The 19,671-nt window shown below is 41.8% G+C and overlaps 2 protein-coding genes across 2 annotated transcripts in view; one reads left to right on the top strand and one right to left on the bottom strand.

Moving 5' to 3' along the window:
• Window positions 1-19,671, top strand: part of ANO3 (anoctamin 3) — a 198,283-nt gene that overhangs the window by 112,923 nt on the left and 65,689 nt on the right. The window contains exons 12-14 of the mRNA XM_081098522.1: window positions 1,515-1,649; window positions 8,840-8,936; window positions 19,211-19,271. Coding sequence (XP_080954648.1) covers window positions 1,515-1,649; window positions 8,840-8,936; window positions 19,211-19,271 — 293 coding nt within the window. The remainder of the gene's footprint in view (window positions 1-1,514; window positions 1,650-8,839; window positions 8,937-19,210; window positions 19,272-19,671) is intronic.
• LOC308525142 (E3 ubiquitin-protein ligase BRE1B-like) lies at window positions 12,244-15,069 on the bottom strand (the record flags this gene model as incomplete). The annotated part of the gene is made up of 1 exon (XM_081099913.1): window positions 12,244-15,069. The coding sequence occupies exon 1, from the start codon at window positions 15,055-15,057 to the stop codon at window positions 12,244-12,246; it is 2,814 nt and encodes a 937-aa protein (XP_080956039.1). The 5' UTR covers window positions 15,058-15,069.

The raw sequence follows: 19,671 nt of genomic DNA, 5'->3' as shown, positions 1-19,671 counted from the left end.
AATTAGAATGGATGTCCTTCTGGGCAACCTTCCAGATGAAGCTGGAGTTGTGAGGGAAGCCCAGGTCCTGGGTGTCTTGCCAGTGGCCTCAGGGAAGCCTGGGTCCCGGGTGCCAGAGGGAAGCTGGGGCCAGCAGTGGGGAGGAAGGAAGGCCTACTCTTGCATAAATTTCATGCATTGGGCCTCTAGTATTGTATAAAAATATTGTATATTGTATAAAAAATGAATCGACTATTGATCCATGTCTCCTAGGAGAAATAAATGGACAAAAACATCAAAATATTAGATAAATGATGCTTAAAGGAGGATGATCTTATGCCCACACTTGGTAGAATATACACAAGTTTTATTTGGAACAATATAGAAAATAAAGTAGAAAAGGAATAATTTTCAGAAAGACAAGTCTTGTTAAGAAAAAAAAATAAGATAATTTTCTTCCCAGCAATAATTACTGCCCAAATGAACTATAAAACAACAGGCTTTAAAACTACTGCTGGGAAAAAAAGCTGTGTGTTAAGTAACCATTTTAAGAAAATGGAGACCAATTAGTAGTAGAGAATTCAAAAATTTTTTATCTCTTACCAGAGATTTAGAAATGGTGTGACAGTCACTATTGACAGTAGACGTGGTGAAGAAAAAGCGATTGAGTAGTGTTTAGAACCACGTTATTCTTCTGCCATTTCCACATACTAGTAAACTGTATTCATCAGCTGAAGGGAAATAAAATACATTCATTCCCTTATCTTCATTTGATCCTTCCTGTGGTGAGAGCTAGTAAAACAAGACACAGTCCACTTCTCAGCAGCTTTCAGTCATGGGAAGGGGAAGGAGTGGAGGAGTACTGGGTCAGTGTCATGCAGTATATAAATTCAGGACACGGAAATGTGGCTAAGGGTGGGACATCTAACCCAGGGTTGGAGTGGAAGTCAGTGATTTAAAGTGAAGGGTAAGTACAAGCCAGGCACAGGATAAAGATAAAATGTAATATTCCAAAGCATGAACCAAGAAAAGAATCACGTGCTGCAGGAATTGCAGACTTGAACTTCGTAGAGGAAGATGTGACATAATTATGCAGATTGTGTGTAACATAAGGGAGTCTGGCCCAGGGTGCTGATGGAGACTGAATTCATGTCTGCTCTCCCCATCCACTTACAGAGGAGACTTTTTTCTAATTTATGGGAAAGCAATATGGTGTGGCACAGATATGTGTGTAAAAAACAAAAAGGGATTCTTCTAGGAGTATGGAGAAAAGCAAGAATTTGCTTGCAAAAAGCTCTATGAACCATATTAAGTTTGATAAAGACATATATTTTATAAAATTGTTCCTATGAGGACAATGTTTAAAGATAAACAATGTCACCATTATTAGAATCATTAGCAACCATGACCATTAAGATAACCCAGACGGAGCTGCCAAGGGACTGGTCGGGAAGCCCCAAGTGTCCATCTGAAATTCTGACAAGGTGTAGTGTCACTTATGTTGCCTTAAGCTAAAAATTCGCTTTCTCACACAGGCTGTATTTTGGTGAGAAGATTGGGCTATACTTTGCGTGGCTGGGATGGTATACTGGAATGCTGATTCCTGCAGCACTGGTTGGCTTGTGTGTTTTCTTCTATGGAATATTTACAATGAATGCAAGTCAAGTAAGGTAAGCTACTAATAGACTTGTTGAAAATTGTTGGCCCTTCTTCTGATTGGACAAAAGCTTTATGATAATGCTGACTATAAAAACAAGTGATAGTACTATAATATATTTGCTGTTTTTTGTGTTTGTTTATTTTTTGTTTGTAGGGAAGCATCGTAATAAACAAGTAATTTCTCTACTGTTGTTATTGGTGGGTTGCCTCCTGTGGCTGGTGGAAGTGGGCTTCTTGGGTGCCAAAGGAAAAAGAATTTCCTCAGGCCTCCATGGGAGGATGGGGTATCATGGGAAGCTTTATTAATGATGTAAAATTAAGGAGGATTCTTTCCAAGGTCCTGTTTCCCCTCTGGCTCGTCATGGAAAAAGTCCAGCCTTATCTTCAGCAGAGCTAGGATTGAAGTCACTGCCCAGAGTTTCCGCGCCATATTAAAGCGCAATCCAGTTCAGCATTTGGCCAGGTTAGCTTATGTTCCCAGCTGCAGTCCATTGCATGTGGGGTCTACATGGCTAAGGGCCACACATCTACTAAGGCCACATGGTGTGCTAACCCACACGCCAGCGTGGGTCACGGAGCAAGGGAGCAAGGGAGCAAGAGCACAAGAGAGCAGGAGCAGAACAAGAGAAACAGAATTCTTAGTCTAAGGATTTTAACCTTCCAAGATTTTGCGTGCTTGCAATGGCTCTAGCCCCTATCCAAGTATCTTTTTCCCAGGTTAGACTGGCAGGCAAAAGCACCTTCCATACATCACTTTATTGCACATGCACCCCTCACTCCCTTTGTTTGATTCCTTACCCCAGTGATCTGCAAAGAATACATAGATGGTTCACTAGGGAGCATGAAGTTTTAGCTTCCTGGTGAAGCTACCCAGATGACCATGCTTATAATGTCTGGCCATCCCTTTGCTTTATTTCTATCATTAATATTAGCTAGCTAATTATAACAATAACACTGTTATATGAAAATTATTTTGCATAAGTCCTAAAATTATTTCTGTGTATGTCAATTTTTTCTTTCTAGTATTTGACACATAATAATTCAATAATGCATTAGGCAGTTTTATATAATTTATATTTGCATAGCATTTAGAAGTCTAGAATGCCCACTCAATACATTAGTTCAAATAATTATATAGTTATAATTCTTTTAAAACTTATAATATGTAATACCTTAATCAATTAAGAAATTAAAAAAAAAAAACTTATAATATACAAAGACCTTCCAATTATGTTGTCTCATTTAATATACTCTTTACTACCAGCCTTTGAGGTGAGTATTCCTTTTTGCTTATGAGGGCACCTTACATATTTAAAGATGTCTAAACAAAATACTCATCCCACAAAAGCCTTTCTCTAAGCAGCCTGCTCCCGTGAGAACAGAAAGTTGCTTTCTACTCTCTTACTCTCTAGGAACAGATATTGTAATACTTTTGCATCAACTTAAGATATCAAGATAGTAGTGAAATAAGGTTCAACAAAAATCACACATTTATCAGAATAGTGATTCTTTTGTTAAAGTTGAATGACCCAAGATTTGGATATAGGATCAATACATTATTATTCAGCAGAGGCAACAGTCACCCTGGCACCAAAGACTCTCAACAGCATGTTTTCCTCCATATATCACAAGGATATCATTAAGTTCAACCTTGTGTGGTACTCAAAATATGAAAAAAACACCTCTTCCGTCCAAAGCTCAGCACTTGTTGTTGTTGTTCCAACTTTTAACCATGGCCTTGGCACTGGGTAGTAATCAGAACAGTTGAGGGAAACATGAAATTCATTTCCTTGAATTTTTAAAAATATGTATATAATATATTACACACACACACACACACACACACACACACACACACTAGAGGCCTGATGCACAAAATTTGTGCAGGGGCTTGGCCCTCACAGCTGTGGTGGCTGCCTTGGCCCTCACAGCCCCAGCTTTATCTGGAAGGTTGTGCAGAAGGACGCCTGAAAGATCATTTGTCCTAGAGGTGAATCCTGCTCCACAGACAACTTCCTTGATTTGGTATCTCAGCATGAAATCCAAATGATAGTTAGCATGAAAACAAACAAAAAACAGCTACTGTTCCAAAGCATTTCATCTAGTCATAGATTTATTTCAGAATTTGGCAGCTTCATTGCCACTCTGGAAGACAGCATCTTCCTGTCCTTCCGTTTATTTAATCACTGTCTTAGAACTTTCAGTGGATAGATCTTTCACCTCCTACATTAAATTTATTCCTTAGCATTTTATTATTTTTAATGCAGTTATGAGATTTTTTTTCTTAATGTCTCTTTTTGGTAGTTTGTTGTTGGTGTATAGGAACACACGATATTTGTATATTTTTGATTTTATATCCTTTAACTTTACTGAATGTGCTTATTAGTTCTAACAGTTCTCTGGTGGAATCTTGATGGTGTTAGAAAAACACTCTTTAAAATGAATTAACACAGACAGAAAATTATTCTTAGACAGACCTACTGTTCAAGCTGATTCCATGGGTACACATTCCAAAGGTTTTATCACCCGTGTAGACTCCCCCTCCACCCCTCCGAAGCTGAAAATGAACAAAAGGCGATGAGAGGAATAGATTTGCTATTCCTGTTGATTTATGTACCCATGGGGTAAATTAGGCCTCTTTTGTATGAGGTAAATACTCTTTAACCGTTAGTACAAGGAGTGTTTTAAAAAGCATTAGCAAACTCTTTTCTTCAGTGCTTTATGGTATTATATAACTGCTACCTCTCTCACACTGTAATTAAGATCCTGTCAGACTTTCTATTCTAAATCAAGATAAGCTTCACTGAATATCTTGACTTTCAAAATTTCATGGAGCTGAAATTTTCCATTCAAGGTGTCAGATGTGATTAAGTTGTAGGTGTTATCACTGCGGGTGAGGGAGAATACAGGGCTTTTATTTTGTATTGTTTTGTTTTAGTATAATTTTTAAGTTCTTTTTTGTTTAAAATGTAAAAAAGCTGAGGATTTGGTTGTACTTATTATGTTTCTACCAGCTAAGTTCACATAAGTTAAAGTCATATTTCTCAATTGCCCTGCAGTAGAATTATATAACCAAGTTATAGATTTATTGTATATATATATATATATATATATATATATATATATATGTATATATTCACATGTGTTCATTGCTTTTATGTAATTAAATGTGGTCAGATTTATGCATATGAGTGGACATATCATAAGAATATGAAAATGAGCAAGCAGGTAGATATGGCCTCAGGTCCTGGGTTTCCGGACCAGAGCAAAGAACAAAAATCCCAACTTTCTAGTCCATTCTTTCCTCTTTGGCATTAGAATTTACCAAGAAATGTGTATGGGACTCAGTACTCACCAGCTTTTCAAAAGCAGTTGAGTCCTGAAGGGCCTCTGAAACTGTCTCCTGACAACATCCTTAGCAACAAGGGTTTCTTTCATTTATTAATTGCCTTTATTACCAATAACTCTTATGTAATATCCCAGTTAGATATTATCTCTAACTAGAGATAAAGATATTGATCCTCAGAGAAGTAAAGGACTTGTTCAGGGGAGGCAATGGTCACCTGCCAGGGTCCGACCCCAGCAGGTCCAGGGGTTCCCAAAGGCGTAGACGGAGTCGGCCAAAAAGGAAGGACACGGAGACAGTGTTCAGTTGATCAGCAGCCTAGCCAGGATCTCCAGCCAGGATCTCCAGCCTAGTTCTGGTCTCGATCTCCAGAGAGGTTCTGCTTAGGATCTCCAGCCAGGTTCTGTGTCCATGTTGTCTTGCTAGGTTCTCCAGCCAGGTTCTCCAGGTTCTCCAGCCAGGTTCTGTAGCCAAGTTCCCTCGCTAAGTTCTCCAGCCAGGTTCAGTCACCAGGTTCTAGTCAGGTTCTCTTGCCAATTTCTGTAGTCAGGTTCAGTCCAGGATCTTTTGCCATGTTCTCTCGCTAGGTTCTGTCTCTAGGTTCTGAGGCCAATTTCTGTCCAGGATCTTTTGCCATGTTCTCTCCAGCGAAGTTCTTCTGTCTCTAGAGAACGTTCTGTGTAGGTTCTGTGCCTAGGTTCTGTCTCTCTCTTCATTCTGTCTTCTTACATCTGTATTTATACCAGTTGATTCCAATCCTATCAATCTCTATTTCAAAGGTTAGGGCATTTCTTATCTCCATTCCAGGGAGTAAAGATTATGTAGCTTAAGCATGATTGTTCGTAGTTAAAGTGATTAATTACCCACCTGGCACTTAGTTAAGAGGTTTTATTCCCTCCCTAACTTCAGGGGAAAATCCCTACCTGGGGAAACAACCTTTCTCAGAGACCTTGGTTAAAACACATAGTGCCTAGAAGGTGAGCAAACATATTAAGAACAGTATGCCATATATGCCAGGTCCCTTGAAACAGCAAGCATGGACCGGCTCCCGGCAGTCACCCTGACCCTGAAGGCTCTTAACAGCATGTTCTATTTCAAATGGGCAGCTCATTTTCAAACCTCTATCTAATGTGTTTTTTAAATTGTAGCAAGAATACTTAACAGATCTATCCTCTTCAAAAATGTTTAACTGCAGCCCTGGCCAGGTGGCTTAGTTGGTTGGAGCATTGTCCCATACACCAAAAGGTTGTGAATTCAATTCCTGGTCAGGGTGCACACCAGAGGCCACTGATCAATGTTTCTCTCTCACATCAGTGTTTCTCTGTTTCTCTCTCGCTCTCACTCTCACTCTTGCTCTCGCTCTAAGTCAATCAAAATATTTAAGTGCACATTACAATATTGTTAACTGTGGGCACACATTGTAGAGCAGACCTCTAGAACTTATCTTGCATAGCTGAAACGCTATACTCTTGCACAGCAACTCCCACTTCCCTCTCCCCTACCCCTTGGCAAACAGTATTCTTCTCTGTGTCTATGAGTATATCTGACAATAGATATTAAACAAAAGAAAGCCACAATTCAAGGGGTGGTTATATTATCCTGCTCAGCAAAAGAAATTAAGAAACACTCATGCTGGCACTCTTCCTCCCTCTAGTGGTTATGTGAAATCAAAGAAATTCTCCATAGTCTCAAATAAGGCTACAAATTACGTTGTCAAAAATTGTTTAATATTTTTTATTACGTATCAAGTTAAACTTGAGCATGTTATAGAAAATGAGTTTAATGATTCTGGAATTAAAACCAGGATTCATTCTTATGGCTTGGGTTCTAGACTTGGTGCTTTTGTTTGACCATTTGGAAGAGGAGGAAGATGACATAGTACCAACTGACTTTATAATACCATCTTAGTATGAGATTTCAACGCAGGGCATATCATGTCATTCTTGAAACACAATGAATTATGATAACAAGCCCATTTTAATCAAAATTTCCTTAAAGATGTGTGTCAATTCTTATTTGTACAAATGTGTGGTATTACTAAGAGAAGATATAACCCTCTTCTTCTTTAGGGCTTTTAAAATGTATTATTTTGCCTGTTTCCTTGTACTTCATATAGGCATTCTGATTACTAGAAATATGATGTGTGATCATGGGAGGATTATAGTGTATATGAGACTCATTGCATCATCATCATCACTAATAAATTGTTTTTTGATAGGAAAATTCTTTTTAATATAAAGCAAATATATCCTTCTTTTAGATATATTATAGTTGATGGAGAGTTGGACCCAAAATAAGAAAAAAAACCTACAGTCTATTCCCTGAACTACTTATTGTTAGCTGTATGACCTTGAGAAATATCAGTTTCCTCTCAGTTGTGGGGATAGGGATAATTATCCTGGCAGGAGATTGCAGTGAGGACTAAATGTAATGGACATGAACTCATCTCTGCTCACAGAAAAACACTATATTACTATATAGTATTTGTACTTGCTATTTATTCTGATTATGGCTTGAGATTATACATATTCCACACATGAAATTCATATTGTTTGTTTCATTTGAATGCAGACATTTTAGAAAATTGCCGTTCTTGCTGCAAACATCACCTATTAAACTTTTATGTTCAGACATATATTCAAAAACCTTGAAATTACTTTCATCATTTCCAGAGCAGATTTACTTCAAGACAATTTATTCAGGGGATACTCAGTTAGAAAGAACCATGCATGACAGATAAAGGCACAAACCGTCTTAAAAATAGGTTGCTGTAAACTCTCAGGCTGTGAGACTTTTGAGAAGTTATTCTTTTTTTTAATATATTTTATTGATTTTTTACAGAGAGGAAGGGAGAGAGATAGAGAATTAGAAACATTGATGAGAGAGAAACATCGATCAGCCGCCTCCTGCACATCTCCTACTGGGGATGTGCCCGCAACCCAGGTACATGCCCTTGACCGGAATCGAACCTAAGACCTTTCAGTCCACAGGCCGACGCTCTATCCACTGAGCCAAACCGGTTTCGGCGAGAAGTTATTCTTGATGCCCCACTCCTGTCACAAAGTCATCTATAATGTATGCTGAGGTGTTTTTAAAAGTAGTGGCATAAAACTGAAGAGACAAATATTATACAGTTACATTCTAAGAGAGAATATAACATATTTCAGTAAATAAAAACTGTCAGTTCTGCATGACAGTGTGTGTCAGCTACACAGAGGGAAGGGAAGGGAAGGGAAGGGAAGGGAAGGGAAGGGAAGGGAAGGGAAGGGAAGGGAAGGGAGGGGAGGGGAGGGGAGGGGAGGGGAGGGGAGGTCAACTCCCTCAAATTTCCAATGGACATGATGCACTGTTTACTGCAGTGGATGTTATGAAGTTGTGTGAATTATGGATGCTGTTCATTCTTGTGATTCTAAGGCAGCAAGATACAAGTGAAATATAGATTTGAGAAATCAGAATAGTTAGATTTGATTCCAACTCAGCCATTTCCAAGCTTGTGAACTTGGTTAAAATTCCCTTGGGTGTTCCTCACAAAATTATCCTGTGTGTCATAACATCATGTGTAAATGTGTTTGTGTAACAAAGCACCACAACTGTCTCCCAAGTATAAAAATATGGCCTATGATCATTACATTATCTGGGTGGAGATATCTAAAAATAAAGAAGCAAACAGAAACTTCTATATCACAAATATCCTAAAATTCAAGTTGGAGCCACAGTTTTCAGTTCTTCTGCAGCCCCACTATTTCCATTTTTTTTGTGTGTGTGTTGCTACTTCCCACAGGATTGACTGTAGGAGCTAAGCACCTTCCTAAACATGAAGCTTTATGCTTTCTTTTTCTTCTTTGATTTCTCAAGCAAAGAAATTTGCAAGGCTACTGAAGTCTTCATGTGCCCTCTCTGTGAAAAGAACTGCTCACTACAGAGACTCAACGAAAGCTGTATCTATGCCAAGGTGAGTGTGGACGCTCACATTCTCCTTCCTGAACTCCAGGTAGTAAAAAAGTCTTCCAATGAATGGCTTTATATCAAAGTTAAATGTTCCCAAGAGTTTAGACAATCTATATCATTGACAATGGAATAAGATGTCACAGCAATTACAAAACGAGTATATTTTTATTTAAATATTATTGTCTTCCTTTGTTTTTATAATTATTGTCATCATTGACACAAAGCTTCTCTTAGAATGATGTCTAGATTATTCTTAGGAAAAGATTATTTTTATTACTAATGATTGCATTTGAATCTTCCATGAAGTCTCATGAAAAGAACTTCTAATTTTACAGGGGAAAAAATGAAATGACATGCCAAAAATTCTCAAATTGCTGCCTCTCAGAGTTAACTGAAGGTTTTTTAAAACTCCTTAAGTCCAAGTAATACCCCGAGCAAATAAATCAGAATGTTTGGGTTTGGAACCTGGGCATCAGCATATTTTAAAGCTTCACAGGTGATTCTACAATGCTTACAAGTTTGAGAAACTGAATCTCAGTTACTTATGTAAAACAGTTTTATTAAATTATAATCCTATATAATAAAAACCTAATATGCAAATAGACCAATACTGGTGGAACAAGCAGTCGCTATGACACACACTGACCACCAGGGGGAAGATGCTCAATACAGGAGCTGTCCCCAGCCCATAGGCCCCAGGCCAGCCAAGGTGGGTGCCAGTGGGGGCCCCAATTGCCCCGCTGGTTGCCCCACAGATTGGCTCTGATTGCTGGCCAGGCCTAGCGACCCTACCCATGCATGAATTTCATGCATCGGACCTCTAGTTAACATATAAAAGTGTACATATTTTAAGTGTATAAATGAAAACATTTTATCACATGTATGCACCTGTGAAATCATCACATTTGAAATAAACAAGATACCCATCACTTCCAAAATTTCTTCAAGCATTCATAATCCCTGCCTCCCAACTCCACTCCCGTACTCAGGCAACCAACTGCTTTCTGTCATTATAGATAAGTTTGCATTTTCTAGACTTTTATGTATATGCAATCATAAGTGTGTGATTTTTTTTCTGCCTTCTTTTGCCCACCACAATCATTTTGAGATTCATCCATGTTGTTATATGTATCAGTAGATTATTCCTCTTTACTGCTGAGTAGTATTTCGTTATATGTCCATACCAGAGTTTGTTTATCCATTAATCTATCAATGGACTTTGGAACTGTTTTAAGTTATTACCATTTTAAATAAAGCTGCTATGAACATTTATCTATCTACAAATCTTGTTATAGGTAAGTATTATTTCTCTTGGGTAATCTCCTTAGAAGTAAAATAGCTGGTTTATAGAATAGGTAGATATTTAACTCTCTAAAAACTGCCAAACTATTTTCCAACATGTTTATACCATTTCACATTGTTGCCAGCAGTGTATGAGAGTTCCAGTTTTCTATATAATCGTAAACCCTTAGGATGGGCAGTCCTTTTAACTGTTCTAATAGATATCTAGTGATATTTCTTTGTAGTTTAGTTACTTGAAAAAAATCTGAAGATTTTTAAGAGCTGTGACATGGGCATACAGCAGTGCTCTATCTAGCACTATTCCCATAGCAAAAGCAAAATCTTTCTGTGGACTCTACTCAATTTCTAAAATATACTTAGTTTTGAATTATTTTAAATCTTCCACAAAGATGTCTCATTTTGGGAAGCATTTTATCAACTTTTTTTTGCAAAAACCAATTGTGTTAGAATTATTAAATGTATATACACATGTCTTAGCCCATGCATTTTAAAGACATATGACAGATTTAGGGACACCAATGCATTCATATATAGGTTACTTATACTTTTACCTGAACAAATCTAATGAAACACACTGGCTTTATCTGAGCACTAAATATAAGAAACATCCACATATGGCAAAGAGATAAAGTAAAGAAACATTCCAAAGACTAGGGGGCTTTTGTCATCATGCAGTATCTACATCCCTCCTTTCCCTGGTAGAAAAACAGTATGTTTAAGGACAGGTATGACTCATAATTCACTTAATAACTATTAAAGAAAGGTGGAAAATGCAGCTTGCAGAGGAGATCCTGCCTTGTGGAACAATACAGAAATAAAACCCATCAGGATCAAATATTTGTCTTGTATTTGTTTCTCTGGCTAAAATAAATGTAGCTACTTGTTTCACACCTTAAAAATCAGAACTACACTTCCTTCATTGGATGCAAATAAACATTAAACATTTTTTTTTAGGGTTGAGCATTTATTTATAACATATAACCTATACAAACCATCTCTAGAGCAGTGGCTGTGGGTCTGAATGGACCCTTGAACCTGTCAGCAGCTCTACCTTGCAGGTCCCGCCTGCTGCCCCCAGAAGCCAGAGTTTGCTTGGGCAGCAGCATAGCAAATATTGTGGGTACAGGCTCAGTCACAGGATTAGATGATCTTCTACCTGGAATGACTGAAAGTTGATCCAACTGCTAGTCTTCCCCCTTACCCTCCTGGGAAGTTTGCCACCACTGCAGTTAAGGCCACCAGGATGAAAGTAGGGTCAGGGCTGGGGACCCACTGGAGACTTGCTAAGCATAAGGTAGGAGTAACTGGCTTAGGAGAATAGGTATTTGGAGAGGTCTGATTACAATAGAAGCTGATGATCTTGGTTCAGCATTTCCAAAATGAGGACTAGGTGACTGCAGCAACCATAGAGCTTCTCAGAAGAAGAGGGCCATGCCCCCTGACCCTCACCCTCCTTATCCCCTCATATAGAATATAAGCCCTTATCCCAAGAGCCACACCAAAAAGCCCAGGGAACTCCACAGGCAGGGAAACCTTGCCCATGCTTGGAGGGCAGGGAGTGAAGAAAGACTCCCTGGGCTCCAGTGTCTAATCTCAGAGCAAGAGACTGGAGACCTGACCCACCTGATCCTCACTTGTGGGTGTGTAAGCAAGTAGTCAGCCTCCTCTTTCACGGAGGTCACAGCCTGGGGAACTTCCCCCTTAGGGCTGGGATGGGCCTGTGGAGACGAAAGGGTTGGGGCCAGCTTTCAGGAAGCTTAGTTGGATCCTCTGGGCCCATTTGATATCTCATAGCATATCTTTCCAGCAGAGGAGGTGCCTCAGCTCTGACAGGGAAAAAGGTGGAACTTGGCTGACCCCACGCTCACCAACATATACTAGGGACCTCAAACAACTAGATGGGGAGAGGAAGAAGCTGGGCACACAGGATCCAGAACAAAGGGTGGGGAGGAACTTGGGGCATAGCACCTAGGGTCCATAGGTGTTCCAACGTTCCCTGAGTTACAGGTTCAACTGATGTAGATACGGTGGAAGTCATGGGCACCAAAGGCCACATTGCACTTGGGGCACTTCCTCTGGCGGGCCTCATAGCGGCCCTGCACACACTCAAAGCAGAAAACGTGGAAGCACTTGGTAAGCACCGCATCCTTCTTGCGTGTGTTACAGCAGGGGCAGGTCAACCGCGCCTTATACTCCTTGATCTCCTCCTGGAGGATTTCATCAGCATCTGCATAAACCTCCACCTTCCTCTGCTTCTCCAGCTTGCGTCGCAGCCGTGAGATGTCCTCCTGAGCCCTCTTGAGGTTGAAGCTCTCTTTCTCTCGAGCAGCACGGCTCTCTGCCAAGCAAGGCTGGCTCTCTCGCAGCCGTGTCTGCACATGCTCCAGCTGCACTTTCAGGTCTTCGGCCAGCTGGGCTGATTCCACAGCCTTCCTTTTACTGAGCTCCAGGGCCTGGTTGCATAGCATCAGCTCCTTTTCCACACCTCCAAGGCTGCCCTGCAAGGCCTGCTCTTTTTCCTCCAGCTTCTGCATGGTCAGCAGCTGGGCATCCACCTGAGACTTGAGGCAAAGAACCTGCTCACCCAGCTCATCCCTCTCCTCTCGCAGCAGCTTGTGAATCTGGTTGGCCTTGATCCGCTCTGACATCAGCTTAAAGTTGGCATCATCCTTTTCCCGCAACTGCTGTAGCAGCCGCCTGTTTTGCTCTTGCATGTCCTCAAAAGCCTGACCTGTCACATCCATCTCTGACAGCAGAGCCTCCTCCTCCTGCTTGGTGGCACTCAACTTGCGCTGCAGATGTTCTATCTGCTCCTCTGCCTGCCGAATGCGCCGCATGGCATCCTCGTCCGCAATCTTCTTCCTCTCCCTCTGATCTCTCTCCTCCAATTCTCGGATGTGATTCCGTAGCTCACTGATCTCGGCCTTGATCTTGCATTCAGCTGCCATAAGCTGCACCTTATCTCGTTGCTCCTTAGGCACTGTTTTGTACATGTCCAGCAGCAGCTTCATCTCCTTCTGGCTTTCCTGGGCCTTCTTGAGGTCTGCTCGAAGACATTTGAGGAATTCGGACTCTTTCCTCCTGGGCTCCTCCACCTTGGCCTTTTCCCGCTCAGCTCTTGAATATGCTGAGGCCATAGATTGGGGTCCCAGGCCAAACCCTTCCCACTCCTGAAGCTCCCATTGGGGCCTGGGCTCAGGTTCTCGGACCCAAGAGGAGGGGCCTGGGGCCCTGGGAGTTAAGGCCTGAGCATCTTCCTCAAAGGGGACCAGTTCCTCTATCTTTGCTAAGGAGGTAGTCATGGTGGCACCAGGCATTGAAACCATCTCCTTTCTGCTTTCGTGGTCACCAACAGGGCCTGGCCCGCCCTCTTCTTGCCCTGGATCTGGGGCACTGAGACCAGAGTCCTCGGGGATAGAGTGCATAGAGCCACTGGCCTGGGCCTGGAACTTGCCAATCTCAGCCTGCACTTCCCGCAGCTTCCGTTTGTATCGCTGGGCATCCCCCTTTAGCTGGTGGTTGTGACTTTGAAGGCTGCTGATCAGATGGCGCATCTCACGGTTGATGGGCCCTGCCTGCTCGTTGGCGGCCAGGTTCTGTTCAAACTCGATGCGCAGCATCTCATACTCCTTGCGTACCTGGGCCAGTGTGTCCTCCATCTGGATAACCTCTGTACGCAGCTTCTTCTGCAGCCCCAACTCTTCGCTCTCCATGTGCTCAATGTGCATCAGGTGTGAGTTCTTGGTGGCCAGCAGCAGTCCCCGGGCCTCCTCTAGCTGGGCCTTCACTTGCAGAGACTCATTGTAAAGCAGTGAGAACTGGGCCTGCAGCACTTGGTACTCCTCCGTCTCCTGTACCACCTCCTCAGGAAGACTCCGTAGGGCCACCTTGAGGTGCTCATTGGTCCGCACAGCCTCCTGAAGTTCGACCTGGAGCTTCTCCAGCTCTGCCATGTGGCTGTTGGCCAGTAACTGGCTTTCCTCTAACTCCGCATTCAGCATCTCAAACTTCTGCAGGCTGAGTGTGATCTGGCCTCCCTGGAAACCTGAGGAGCTACCAGATACATAGTAGCCAGAGTTAAGCTGCTCCAAGGCCTCTGCCAGGTGCTTATTGAGCTTTTGCTCATGCTTGTGCAGCTTCTCAATGTCCCACTGCAGGTCCTCGACTGTGGTCTCCATCTCTAGCACTTTGGTCTCTGCTGATGTCACTTTGTCCTGGAGCTCAGCGTACTCCAAGGAGATGCCGTGGTGCTTCTCCTGTAGCTCGGTGGCCAAGGCCTGAAGTCGCCGGTTCTCACAGCCCAGCTCCCGGGTGCGTGCCCGAGCCGCCTCGCCGCGGGGCTCACCTCCCCCTCGACTGCAGACGCGCCGACAGAGTCCCTCCACCTGGCGCTGTAGGCGGGCTGAGGCCTCGACCACACGCGACACAGCGGCCTTGGAGAACTCCATCCGGCCCTGCAGCCCCAGCTCCTCGCTGCTGGGGGCGCCCTGTTTTACCGGGAAAGCCAAGGCCGGCTCGCTGAGTGGGGGCCGTCGCTGCGCGGGCAGGGTCTCCCTCAGGTCTGACGTCGGCCCCCCCTGGGCCCCAGGTGGCTGTGTACCTGACGACAGCTCCCGCTGCTTCTCAAGGCGTCGGAGAAGGGCTTCCACGGTGACCTCCAGCTGGGCCCAGTAGCGGTTGACGATGAGGAGTGTGGCGTCATCGGTGGCCTGCCGCTTTTCCAGCTTCTCAATTCGTTCTCGGAGTTCATCTTCACAAGCCTGGCGCTGCTCCAGCCTCTCTGCCAGCTTCTTATTCTTGAACCGCAAGACCTTCAGGTCCATCTCCGCCGTGAGAGAGATGACCCACGACGAACGGGAGCTGTACTCGCGGTTGCGGCCTCGAGGCTCAATGTCTCTGTGGGCCCCGAAACGCACCGTTGGCGGTTGGTCAAATGGCGACACTTCCGGTTATAGATGGCACTTCCGGCCACCCGAGGCACTTCCGGGACTTCCGGCACTTCCGTCACCCGCAACGGAAGCAGTCCGGCGCCGCTATCTTGGACTTCAGTGGCCATCGGCGTCCTCAGCATTCTCTTTAATATTAGTTTATATAGTTAAACACCTAGAAGTTACTTGATGGGCATTGCCAGATACAAGGGAACGGAATTTTATCAAAGAAACAGGCCAACCAATGTGGGGTCACGACCGCTTAGCCACATTATCTAGGAACTTGTTCATTCCTCAAGGCATCCACCCTCACTTGTGGCAAATAATAGGAAAGTAAATATGCCATGTTTATTTCTTGGGAAGCGTGTGTATCCGTGTAATGATTCCCTTCATAATTTCAAGGATGTGTGGAAAAAACGGTTCCTTCGTGTAAAAATGATATGTAAGTACATTGTTTTGTTTGATGATTGTTTTCATTTTTAACATTTTAAAAGTATGGGACTTGAGAAACTTGGGCAATTAAGTCAATCTGTGATGTTTGCAGACTCATTTAAAAGCACCTGAAACCACACTGTCAATTTCCATTATTTCAAGGATTTTAAAGTGAAATCATTAGGTAGAAGGGTCCTGCATTGTTTTATCATGTAATTCTAAAAACGAGTCAACCTTCGCAGTGAGCTTTATTCATAATAGTTCTTAGTTTGTGCATGTGTGTGTGTGTGTGTGTGTGTGTGTGTTTAACTTGTGCAGCAAACATTTACTCAATACCTAGTATGAGCCTCAGATTATATATGACAGTGAGGCTACCACAGAAATAGGACAGAGGTTGTTTGTTCTTAAAGAAACTTTATGGAAGCATCAGTATACGACTCTACATCAGAATCACCTAGAACATTTGTTAATAAAGTACATTTAAGGGTAAGGCTTAGAAATATAAATGTTAACAAGCGATTCACCTGATTCTGATTCCTGGGAGCACATTTAAATAAGATATTGCCTTAAATAAGTCATGGGGGAGGGGGAGGAGCTAATGAGGTGTCCATGTTTGGTGTAGCTTGTGCCCAGGTCCAAGGGCTGTGGGTGCCCATTGGGATTTTTCTCTGTCTCAGAATTAAGGACTGAGGAGGTCAGAGAAGCCCGAACTCCAGCCTATGTTCTGACTCCCTGCCCCCAGCCCCCTCTCCTGTAATAGCCTGCCTGGCCGACAGGGTTGAATCTTCCCAAGAAGGCACTTTGTTCTCAGCCCAGAGGGGCTCTAATTGGGGTGTAAGTGGCAGTTTCCAGAACTTTCTGTTATTCTTAACCCATCAAACAATTTTAGAGAGAAATCTAGCAATTACAGTAGAGGAGACATAGACTTTATGCTTCCAACCTAATGTGAAATTTATCTCCTTAAACAATGCCCACATTTATTGATTTCTTGCCACACTCAGCTCTCTAAGAGAAATAAGATGTTAAAAATAATGGAGAATTTGTGCTTAAACACAGCTTTCTTGAAGGCTTAGTTTGATTCTGTCTTCTTATAGTATTTCCACACCAGCAGTGTTGAATAAAATGTTTGTCCATAGGTCCCTCTATGCATAAAGGTAAGCTATTTTTCTAAATAAAATAATTTATTGTAAATATACATTTGTAGACAAGCCTATTTTTTGCTTTAGAAAAGTCTATTATGTTGCTTTGGGAATTTTCTTTTTATTTCATCTGGAGCTTTCTTTTATTGAGAAAGTATTCCTGTCCTATTAGGCATAAGGCCTCTTTCCTCTTATATTCTGTTGTCAAACACCCATGATCTAACCTGGAGCCATCAACTCTAGACTTGATGCTTCCTTTTCCCTCTTCCCCATTTTTATTCATCAGGTCTTATATCAGCATCCTAAATAAATCCCTTAGCACTTCCATTTTTAACTGCAGGCTTCTAATTGCTCTTTTTGTCTGCATTGTCTCCCATATCATAATACATCCTACATGTAATAGCTTAGTGTCTCTAACACAGCGATTTTACACTTTTTACTGTCCTTCTCAGGGCAAGCTCTGAAGTTTTTCCTAACTTCCATTCCACCTTTACCTCCCATTACATGTATGCACTCTCACATTCGGTGAATAGTACATGTATACCATACTGTGTCTTATGGGTATACTAAAGGCCTGGTGCATGGATTCGTGCACCATTGAGGTCCCTCGGCCTGGCCTGCACCCTCTCGCAATGTGGGACCCCTAGGGGGATGTAGGAGGCCCAGTGCATGGATTCGGCCCAATCCCTGCAGGCTAGGCCAAGGGACCTCACCAGTGCACAAATCATGCACTGGGCCTCTAGTATGCATATAAGATCTTTGATTAATCTCTTCATTCCCTCCCCCCACCTCCCTTTCCTCTGAGATTCATCAGTCTGTTCCATGTTTCCATGCCTGTGCATTGAGCATCTGCCCCCTGGTGGTCAGTGCGCATAATAGCTACTGCTCAGACGGTTGGACAGTCACTTAGGCTTTTATATATGTAGATTTCTAAAGAAGATACTGTTTAAATTTATTGAGCTAAAAAATATTTGAGATGTGTAAACAAACATCAAAAAAAATGAAAAGTTTTTTCAAGAAAATATTGTATAAACTATGACAAATGATGGCCGTGCAGCCTGGTTGTTGCTCAGGATGGGTTTTCACTTGCCACTTCTTTGAAAGCCATTATTAGTGCCTTTAAGTGCTCTTTTGTAAAGTCTCGGTTCTAACACTCAGAGGCCATTCCCTGCAGTAGGTCTGTTGATACGGGAGAGCAGACAGCTGTTGAACTGTGTGGCAGCAGCAGGCATCTCTGTGGGATGCCTCTAGAAACAAAAAAGCTGGATTCTCCGGCTGGGTGTAATTTTATGAGCTCTGTGGGAGAATTCCTTTATGGTCCTTTTCTCTCCTGTACATAATATGCACCCGATGATTGTTATGAAAACCAATTTTTATAGCATTTTTAGAAATTCTGAGCCTTAACAATCAAAGAAGTTTTACAGCTATTAGGACATCTTGCACCTACCCACAAACCATCAAAATTAGCACATCTTTTGTACACTGATATTTCCAGTATTGCTACATTGCAGGGAATAAGCACATCTTTTGTTGAGCAGCCTCTGAACTATAGACTGTGCAAAAAAGATGCCGTTCTACTCCCACTTCCCTTATAATACTAGTAATGTTATTTAGTTCCTAACTAGCCTCTCTCTCTCCCATGGGATTAGTGTCCCTATTTTCTCTATAGATGATATAGTATGCATTTGACTACCAAACATGTATTGTCTTGACTGTATACATTTAATCTCTCTCACTAACTTATAAACATAGCAAGGGCAATATGCAAATGAAAGGAAGCAAAGGTACATTAAATTTATACTTTATTAAAATCAAACAATTCTTGCAACCCTGAAAATTGTATTCAATAACATTACATAACTGTATATTATTCTCTATAAAACTTCAGGTAATGTCTGATTCAAAAACACTTGGAATATATCCTACTGACAGTGATTTATGAAACTTCTGAAAAACAACTTAATATGGAATTTATTACCTTCTATAGCCACTACTGGGCCATGGCCCATTCTGAAAGCTATCAGAGAGGAGGATGGCACCGTGATACCATGCCATTGAGAGTCTGCCTCACTAGTGGAATTCTGCATTTTGCAACTTTCCCAATCCTGGAGGTTTTGCTAACAAGTAGTCCAACTAGTATGCCTCAACTGAAAGGCTGACTTCTTACGGTTCACACTATAGCTTGACTCTCTGTGGCTCACAAATACTTTCTTGAGGTACTAGAACAATTTCTAAGCAAAAATGAAGATGGAGTCCAAAAGGAATAAAAGGGAAGAGGGAAAAAAAAGGGGAAAATGCTGATCCTTTACCTCTTCCCAAGAGAAAAATTACATGAAATAGCTGCAGCAACCATGAAGTGATCTATATCTTATATTTACAAACTATAGAATAATGTGATTCCAAGGGGGGAGGATTTGCAATCACCTGCTTATTATAACCAACACTGCAACTAATAGTTTTATTTCTTTTCCATTAAGGTGACATACTTGTTTGATAATGGAGGGACAGTCTTCTTTGCTATTTTTATGGCAATATGGGGTAAGTAATTCTCCATTACTTCCTAGCTCTCATTCTCTGAGGCTATTACTATATTTCTTCATACTCACATGCACACACACACACACCCCATGTATCAATTCAACAAAGTCTGTTGCTTTGTCCTCTTCACATATTCACTGCTTCGTTTGGCATGTATTAATGTATTTCTTCACTAATTCTTTAATCCCTAAAGCCTTGGACCTACCTATACTAAAGAGTTTTTTGGTGTGTGTGTTTTTTTCCCCTGCCAGAAGCAGATAATAATTAAAAACAAACTGAAACATGCCATAATCCAAGTTAAACTTCTTGAAACTGATGCTGAGAAATTTTTTTATTTGCTTAACATTTCCATTTATTTTTAATCTCATTCATCATCTATTTAGAGATGGAGAATCTATTC

The sequence above is a fragment of the Myotis nattereri genome (assembly GCF_964212035.1).
Source record: "Myotis nattereri genome assembly, chromosome: 9".
Lineage (NCBI taxonomy): Eukaryota > Metazoa > Chordata > Mammalia > Chiroptera > Vespertilionidae > Myotis > Myotis nattereri.
Note: the sequence above shows the minus strand (reverse complement) of the source record. Positions and strands in the feature narration are given on the sequence as shown.